This window comes from Pollicipes pollicipes, unplaced genomic scaffold (assembly GCF_011947565.3).
Source record: "Pollicipes pollicipes isolate AB1234 unplaced genomic scaffold, Ppol_2.1 Scaffold_4740;HRSCAF=5597_pilon_pilon_pilon, whole genome shotgun sequence".
Lineage (NCBI taxonomy): Eukaryota > Metazoa > Arthropoda > Thecostraca > Pollicipedomorpha > Pollicipedidae > Pollicipes > Pollicipes pollicipes.
This window is the reverse complement of record NW_023596545.1, coordinates 16,904,258-16,913,919: the sequence shown is the minus strand read 5'-3', so window position 1 is coordinate 16,913,919 and position 9,662 is coordinate 16,904,258. Positions and strand designations below refer to the sequence as shown.

Genomic DNA, 9,662 nt, shown 5'->3' with positions numbered 1-9,662 from the left:
ACAAAACACCCGCCACTCCAGCCAAGGTCGGAGCAGTGAGCGATCGAGGAGCGCGAGGCGCCGCACGCGCTCAACCTCAAAATATGGATGCTTCGAAAATTAGTTACCCGCTCAGGACAAAAAACTTGCCGTGCGCTTCAAAATCATAAAGCCATACATTTCCCGATGTACTGCATGTTTCGCACTTTTGTGATGATCAATGTCTCGCACTCAAACATGTTTTGTCTCCCACTGGGTTAGTACCCAATCGCTGGGATACCAGTGGCATGCGCCAAGTACATCCTCTGCAAAGGGAACATACCAAACGGTCACAGCTGGAGGAAACGTAGTAGTTGGTAAATCGGCTCTAAATTGCCTTACCCCATCATCAGTGCATTATTTCATCGTCCGGCGACCATACGTATGATTTCATGGCCTAGGTAGCTGAAGGACCGCATTTATCACACATAATGCCAAGCTCGGTGTCACTGAGTAACCCCCGCATTTTGTTATACTCAGTCGTTTGCTCACAAAATCATTCACGCGCATCTCTATCAGCGATTACGGCTCCGAATATCATCACTGCCTGGCCTTCAGAAACGTGTGCTGAGTAGAATTAAGAGCAGTAACCCCTGAATGCTTTCACTCTGAGATAAATTACAAGTCACATTTTGAGGCCCAGCTTGCGTTCAAATCCGCAACTGCAATTAAAAGTGCATGGAGCAGCCGTTTGCAAGCGCTAATGGAACCGACACACATCAGCATATTTACAACTATTACTCACTATTTATAAGAGTAACAGACAGCTTTGAAATCCTACAGCCGCCTCGCTCTAACAGCTTGACCCTCTGCAACGTGTGCATCCCAAATGTGCGCTATGTCAGCATCAATGACATTTCCTCATGCAGACAATAATCAATCAACGATGAAGCATATCTCAACAAGCACCCATAGCAACAAATGCCTGGAACCGAATGCTGCCTGTCATGGTTCTTTGAGTGACGCCGAATATAGTAATATGCTGACAATATTCACATTTCAATATACAAGCATCACGGCAACAAGTCTCCACATCTTAGGGATAAGAAACTGAGAAGAAATCAATGAACATCCTGCACGTCTTTTGGTCAGTTTATGATCTTCTAGCTTTCAGAGAGGATAGGGTAGGTTGGCCGCGAAAGGACTTTTCGAATACCCGGTTGACTTTTTTATCACATTTCGAGACTAGCAAGACGCTGGGTGATTAGTAAGGGCGGTTGGAGAGCACTTCAGCAGCGGCCGGTCCCATCCGCTGGCCTGTCTGACCACGGGTTATGAGGTCAAGCCCAGCTCCGCAGCCGCTGCATGCAGCCTCTCTCCTTTCTGCGCCCTGTCCACGGCCCCACAGAACCAGCGCTGCCGGGCAGCCAGGCTGGTGCCGCGCGGCCACTGACCTGTCGGGCGGCGGTGATGATGCTCGGGCTGTCTGGCTTGTCCGGCTTACCGATGATCACGCAGATCACCTCACGCCCGTGTTTCTCGGCGTACTTTTGCCGTATCGTGTTGAGACAGCTCTCAAATCCTGCGGCACCCGAAAGCACCGGTCTCGTAACAACCAACGAGCTTGGTGACGAGCGTGGCGCCTTCGGGCATCGCACACTCAGCCGTGCAGCGCGCCCTGGCTGACCTATGGTCGGACGTGTGTTGTTCTCCACGTGCCGTCATCAACTGGTCATACAGCTGCGACATCACACATGGGTGTCCCAATCCAGCCGTCCGCAGGCCAAACCACGGCTGTCATGGCGGGGCAAATAAATTACGGTCCGTGTCAGCCAGCCTGACATCGATGTGACAACCAAATGTCAGCCATCGGCGCAAACCGCACGGCCCGGGCCAGCGTCGGCAGCTTCGCATCGCTGCTCCGCCAGGCGGGCCGACCTTTCTGCCGACCTTGCAGCCCGTCCGAACCACGTGAGAACAGGAAATGCAAGCGGCCACCTTGAATGAAGCACAGGATCGCCGCCTCCAGACAACCCCCCTCGTCCCCCTCCCCTGCCTGTATGTTGACACAGCTGCGCTGGGGCGCCTCCGAGGCAGTGTCTGCCCCTCCCCACGTACGATGCAGACGGGGAAAGTCATGCGAATACACTGCTGTGCCATCGTTAGGAAGAAACCCATCACCGTCACCGTAAACATAGCCAGATAATTTAGTCATGCGGCGACGGTGATGATTGGTGGATTTCAACCAAACAAACACAGCGCAGTGCCCACCAGAGGTGACCACAGCTACCAAGGCAAGAGACTGGCATCCACAGACGACAGTCATGTTGTCACCAAAACCCACCAGCGCCGCTGGAGCCACCATCGGCACACAACATCCATCTGTGCCAACATGCTCTGCAAAGGTGCCGTCACCGCTGGACCACTCACCGACTTTGTACGCTGAGAAGATGTTCTCAGGCTCGAAGCAGTCAGCCAGGCCGAAGACCACCGTCTTGGCGAAGGTGGTCATCAACATGTTCCGCGTCACCATCACGTTGGTGCACTGCTTCCTGCAGTAGAGCGACGGCCAGCGTCAGAACCAGGAAGAATGGCTGGCAGCTTTAACGAGGATTATGAGAGTGCCAGGGGCGTCTTATCAAGGTTGCTCTGCAAGATGATCTTTTTGTGATATGTCTTGCTGAACGGTAAACCGAATTGCAATAACGGTTACGCAAGCATTCGGTGAACCAGTGTCGTGCAGGCTGAAAAAAAACATTAAGACCCGTGTGCACAACTAAAGCCGTATTATGTACACTTAACATTCCCGCAGTGACAGGGTGCGCTGTCCTCCAGAGCCTCTAACTGCCCCTCGCACGCCGGGAGTCCTGTGCTTGGCGTTTTGTCCTACTGTGTCATAATAAAGGACCCCCATTCAGTCACGTTTAGACCAGGTGAATCAGAACACCAGCGCGGGTACCTCATGTACATACAGGTACTGGTTGGCCGAGTGCGCCTGTATCTGATGTACAGGCACTGGTGCATTTGCACCAGTACCTGTACCACCAGAACCAGTACCCGCTGTTCATAGTTAAAGCCAAGCTACAGTGACCAGTCACACGGTGATTAGGTGACCAGCACTCGACGGGGGTCTTAAACCCAGTACAGTTAAGTACGATCGATTACGTCTAAAGGTGCCATGAGATAGTCAAGGCCGATACTGATCCAGGCTTGACTGGATGTTCACGTCTGGCCGTCAATCTCGCTGCCATGTCAGATGGTTCACTTGGCAGATGGCAGACTGCTGCATGCCATTTCACATGGCATGCAGCTCATAAAACCTACTACTGCCGTCACTTAGCGGACAGCTCGCCAACGCCGCTCAAATAAATCGCGAGCCCATGGCGTCCACCGGCCTCATTCAGGGTGGCACCCCAATGACGCAGGGAGCCGCCGCCGTGGTGCGGGGATGAGAGCGGTGTCAGTGATGCAGGGAGCCGCTGCCGTGGTGCGGGAATGAGAGCGGTGTCAATGATGCAGGGAGCCACCGCCGTGGTGCGGGGATGAGAGCGGTGTCAGTGATGCAGGGAGCCGCCACCGTGGTGCGGGGATGAGAGCGGTGTCAGTGACGCAGGGAGTCGCCGCCGTGGTGCGGGAATGAGAGCGGTGTCAGTGATGCAGGGAGCCACCGCCGTGGTGCGGGGATGAGAGCGGTGTCAGTGGTGCAGGGAGCCGCCGCCGTGGTGCGGGGATGAGAGCGGTGTCAATGACGCAGGGAGCCGCCGCCGTGGTGCGGGGATGAGAGCGGTGTCAGTGACGCAGGGAGTCGCCGCCGTGGTGCGGGAATGAGAGCGGTGTCAGTGATGCAGGGAGCCACCGCCGTGGTGCGGGGATGAGAGCGGTGTCGGTGACGCAGGGAGCCGCCGCCGTGGTACGGAGATGAGAGCGGCGTCAGCGATCGGCCGTCACATGTCAACACGGCGCCGGCGGGCACACAGCTCCGCTGACGCAATAGCGGCGACCCCGGTGGCGGATGTTCCTGATTACGACGGTGCAGGCCGGCCCTGCGGCTGACTGGCCTGCTGGTCCGCTCCATCCCGCCGCCGGCTCACCGGTCGGGCGGCATACCTGCGCCACGGGTCCGCTCTGTTCAGAAGCGGCATTCCCAGTCTATCAACCGCATTTGAGACGCTATTAGGCTTGGTATAAGGAGTGTGGGGGCTACAGACTAAGGCGACTTTACGGGCAACGCGTTAAGGCTGGCTGCAGTTCGCGTGAACTGCTCTGGGCACGCTTGATGCAACTGTTTTGCTAACCGCATCCAATATACCATGATGATGCAACACTACAAACAATCAACCACTGAACGTCTAATGCTGAATTCGAATCCCTGATTACGACAAAACAGTAAGCTAACTTATCCTTCTAGTGGAAAGTTTGCAGGAGTTGCGTTTTCCTTGCAGGAGTCTGCTGAACAGTCTGTTGCAAAAAATATTCCGGTATTTTAACAATGATCCCCCTGTGTGGGAAAGACTTGCGCTCGCGGCACAAAATCCTTCTCCTTTTAAAGCAAGATATCAGGCTCCCGTAGTGAAAGGGGTTTGGAAGTTTACTACCAATGTTTTAGAAGCCCGCAGCAACCTTTGATGCAGTGACATTGCACGGCCTACGCTCAGCCTGGCACCGAAGGGCAAAAGAGCCTCGGCCTGATATGGCTCGAAAGTGTGCATCGTACGTACGCTTATTCGGTCATAGCAAAAAGTGCATCGCGGAAGACATGCCACAACGGCGAGAAGGGCCTGGCATGGCATTTACACATGACGCGCGGAACAGACATCGGCTCTCCGACGTGTCACAGCGGCCCGTCAAGGCAGCCGCCCGATTCCCACAGCATTTTGTCTGTCAGGCGTATTTAACGTGTCACCGCATCGTGACCATGAATATTCACAACGTGCCACATCCGGCGCCCAGCCGCGGGAGCACCAGTGCGCCGGACCATGAGCCGATGCAGCACTGCGTGTGATCCCGGCGCGGCCTGCTCCCAGGGCGATGAGCGGGGCTGGCTTCAGAAGCACGCCGCGCTGATCCCCGGCCAAGGTCCAGGCGCCCGGTGACGTCACCCGGGCCGCGACAGGACGTGCCGGAAGTGACGCGCACGGCTCGAGTACCGCTCAGCCGACGTGGGCGGACCGGACGGCATCTCACGAGAGGACGCTGACGGCACGCCTGGGCTCGAGGAGCCGCGGGTGGACCGGACGGCATCTCACGAGAGGACGTTGACGGCACGCCTGGGCTCGAGGAGCCGCGGGCGGACCGGACGGCATCTCACGAGAGGACGCCTGGCAGCACGCCTGGGCTCGCGAGGCCGCGGACGGGCCGGACGGCGCCTCATGAGAGGATGTTGACGGCACGCCTGGGTTCGCGGGGCCGCGGGCGAACCGGGCGGTATCTCACGAGAGAAATAAATAGAATTCCAAACACATTGAGCATCACAACGGCTGGCACAGCGCCTCATTAGCAAGCTGATCATAGAACGCCCGTACAACGCATGCTTCTCTACACTGATCTTGGATGATGCGTTATGTCGAAGACCAATATATTTTTTTAATTCATCCGACAGCCCGGTACGGCGTTATTACAGCCATGCGTCCCAATCTATTACAGAAGAGCAACTTATAAAGCCAGTCGAACATTAATTTGATGGCAAGATTAAACACTTCGAGGTTCACATGCATGCCTGTCGTTACAGAAGCATTGCTGGGTAGCTCCTCAAAATGCAGATCCTTCGTCCACGAATCCCACCATAGTGCCTGCCAGCTAGAGCCGATCTCCTCTCAGCTATCTATCATCATTGGCGAGAACAATGTCTAGTAAAAAGTTTGTGCGGCAACAAGAAGAGGCGAACCGGAAGATGCAGATGGGTAGCCTTCTTGCTCGTTTTTGGACAGTTAAGTGCTAAGCCCGAGTGTTGCGGATCAGAGGCTAACGCGCTGAATGTACCTGTCCTCGAAAAACTTCCCGGACCTCTTCCGAGTGGGCTCCCGGCAAGATCAAATCGAACTAACCTCTCTTGGATGAGTTTCAGGCAGGAGCACGCTTGTGTGAGCCAGCCGTTGGTCTCCATCTCCAGGTCCTGCCGCGTCTTGGTCCACGTGTGCTCGAACGATGGGTGCCGACCGTGCAAATGCGCCCGAAACAGCTCTGCCGACACGAGTGACGGTCAACATCCCCAGAGCAGCCCTGCCGACACGAGTGACGGTCAACATCCCCAGAGCAGCTCTGCCGACACGAGTGACGGTCAACACCCCCAGAGCAGCTCTGCCGACACGAGTGACGGTAAACACCCCCAGAGCAGCCCTGCCGACACGAGTGACGGTAAACACCCCCAGAACAGCCCTGCCGACACGAGTGACGGTAAACACCCCCAGAACAGCCCTGCCGACACGAGTGACGGTCAACACCCCCAGAGCAGCCCTGCCGACACGAGTGACGGTCAACACCCCCAGAACAGCCCTGCCGACACGAGTGACGGTAAACACCCCCAGAACAGCCCTGCCGACACGAGTGACGGTAAACACCCCCAGAACAGCCCTGCCGACACGAGTGACGGTAAACACCCCCAGAACAGCCCTGCCGACACGAGTGACGGTCAACACCCCCAGAGCAGCCCTGCCGACACGAGTGACGGTAAACACCCCCAGAACAGCCCTGCCGACACGAGTGACGGTAAACACCCCCAGAGCAGCCCTGCCGACACGAGTGACGGTAAACACCCCCAGAACAGCCCTGCCGACACGAGTGACGGTCAACACCCCCAGAACAGCCCTGCCGACACGAGTGACGGTCAACATCCCCAGAACAGCCCTGCCGACACGAGTGACGGTAAACACCCCCAGAACAGCCCTGCCGACACGAGTGACGGTCAACACCCCCCAGAACAGCCCTGCCGACACGAGTGACGGTAAACACCCCCAGAACAGCCCTGCCGACACGAGTGACGGTCAACATCCCCAGAACAGCCCTGCCGACACGAGTGACGGTCAACATCCCCGGAGCAGCCCTGCCGACACGAGTGACGGTCAACACCCCCAGAGCAGCCCTGCCGACACGAGTGACGGTCAACACCCCCAGAACAGCCCTGCCGACACGAGTGACGGTCAACACCCCCAGAACAGCCCTGCCGACACGAGTGACGGTCAACACCCCCAGAGCAGCCCTGCCGACACGAGTGACGGTAAACATCCCCAGAACAGCCCTGCCGACAGGGGTGACGACCAACATCCCCGGAGCAACCCTGCCGACACGAGTGACGGTCTACACCCCCAGAGCAGCCCTGCCGACACGAGTGACGGTAAACACCCCCAGAGCAGCCCTGCCGACACGAGTGACGGTCTACACCCCCAGAACAGCCCTGCCGACACGAGTGACGGTAAACACCCCCAGAGCAGCCCTGCCGACACGAGTGACGGTAAACACCCCCAGAACAGCCCTGCCGACAGGGGTGACGACCAACATCCCCGGAGCAACCCTGCCGACACGAGTGACGGTCTACACCCCCAGAGCAGCCCTGCCGACACGAGTGACGGTAAACACCCCCAGAGCAGCCCTGCCGACACGAGTGACGGTCTACACCCCCAGAACAGCCCTGCCGACACGAGTGACGGTCTACACCCCCAGAACAGCCCTGCCGACACGAGTGACGGTCTACACCCCCAGAGCAGCCCTGCCGACACGAGTGACGGTCTACACCCCCAGAACAGCCCTGCCGACAGGGGTGACGACCAACATCCCCAGAGCAGCCCTGCCGGCAGGGGTGACGACCAGCGCCAAACGGCAGTCCCTGGCCATGGTATTGTCACCACATACTTTGCAGTCTCGAGTCCTGGCCTCACATAGAGTTGCGACAGATAAAGTCACAGTCACCAGTGTTATGATGTAATATGATATAAGGAAATCGAAAATGGAAGGTAGAAACCACCAGATGCACGAAAATAACCACTTTAATTTCAACCTGAATATTATAATGCAGAAGTCCCCCTGCATTGAATGGCCAGAGGTATAACGCAAAAAGGTTTGACTAGCAGCGTCAAAAGACTTGGCTACACGCAAGAGATAAAATGGCGATAAAATGCGGAGGCGTGCACAGATTTGGCGACCAATTTACTGAGCACAACTAAAAACGCACTCCATACGGCATCCGAGTGCTTCAAGGGACTAAAAACGGCACCGTTGCAGTGCCACCAATATGAGCACAAGATATGTACGTTTGAGTTACCAAACTGAAACCAATATGAAGCTCTGTCAGCAGTTGCGAAACAATCATCCGGAATCCGTGCCTGTGTAGAGCTGAGTTGCTACGCGTTCGTGACTGGCGGACTCGGCGAGGCCTGTGACAGCCGCACACGGTGCGGTCAGGAGAAGGGACGTGTCAGATCGCACCAGCGTGGCATTGACCCAGCGTAAAATCCCAGCGCTCCTGGCGTACGGGCCGGCATACCTGGCCAGGGCTCGGAACACCTAGCAATGTGCCAATCCCAGCCTCTGGCGTAGGGCTGGCATACCTGGCCAGGGGTCGGGACATCTTAGCATGCATCATTACTTTGTCTCCGCGCTGCCAACCCCTGCGGCAGCATCGCATTGAACGGTGGTGCCCGGACGTTGCTTCGTTTACACGCCGCCCCCAGCCTCAAAGTCCTCTCGTCCAGGATCTCAGCGCCAACATTTGTCTCGTTGTGATGTCACGGAGGACGTCACAAATTAGCGGTAACTGGTACCAAAAACACCATTAGGGTCGAGGCTTAAAAAGAATACACAATGGGATACTGCCTCGAAAACTGGCTTTGCTGACAACGTGACCGCATGAATCAATGTGTTCACTGATAAAACGCCCCCTCCCAGCAGCCGGAGCGTCGCGGCGGAGGAGGCTGGTAAGCCAACATCGGTCAGAACTACGCCAATCAGAGGCGACTGGAAGCTCCGGGCGGCCCTGATCAGCATGCCAGGGAGCCTTCGTTGCCCACGCAATAGCCTGTAAGCCTCGCGTTTGGGCCCCCGCACCAGCCCGAAGGCCGCGCGTGCCACCTCATGACACCGCGTCTGACCGTCGTCATAACCGCGACGTCTTAATTCTGCTGCCGCGACTGCACACGGCCCCCGCCGGCGCGCGGTGCGCCAGTTGTTATACGGGAGCGTTCTGCCAGCGCACACACTGATCGGCGGCATTCACAGCCGAAGGACCTGCTCCCGTGTCCAGGGCCCAGAGCAGTACACGGGCAGCCGCAGGACGGCTGCTGGCGCGCGGTCCTGCGCCCCACGCGGGTCAGAGCGAGCCCACGCCCGTGCCCTTGACACATTTGCGATGACACCGGCCCGATGGCGGCGGCTGACGCCAGCGCGAAAGGTGAGGATCGCCATCGCGCCGTTACCACGCCCGCGACTTTTACGGCACGTCAAGGTTTAGCGCTGGCTGTGAAGCCCTCGTCGATGCAGGGGTAGCGTGGAAGCTGTGGTGCTACGGCCCGGTTGGAGGCGGGGTGCTCTGGTGACCCCCGTTGGAGAGCTGGGAGGAGATCCCAAGGCTGACTGACCTCCAGCGACGCCATGACCGACGCAAAAACTGGGCCGCATCCACGCCGCGCATTGGTAAGAGACTGCTTCAAAGTCCGCTCCAGAAGCCTGTCATACACCTTCACAGCTCTCTGTGGTTAACGGCTAGGACTCGAAGA

The 9,662-nt window shown here is 57.4% G+C and overlaps 1 protein-coding gene across 1 annotated transcript in view; it reads right to left on the bottom strand.

The window, feature by feature from the left end:
- Window positions 1-1,412: 1,412 nt before the first annotated feature.
- LOC119098001 (eyes absent homolog 2) overlaps window positions 1,413-9,662 on the bottom strand; it is a gene marked incomplete at its 3' end in the record, with an annotated part of 32,432 nt that continues 24,182 nt past the window's right edge. The window contains 3 exon segments of the mRNA XM_037220933.1: window positions 1,413-1,540; window positions 2,389-2,510; window positions 6,003-6,138. Coding sequence (XP_037076828.1) covers window positions 1,413-1,540; window positions 2,389-2,510; window positions 6,003-6,138 — 386 coding nt within the window.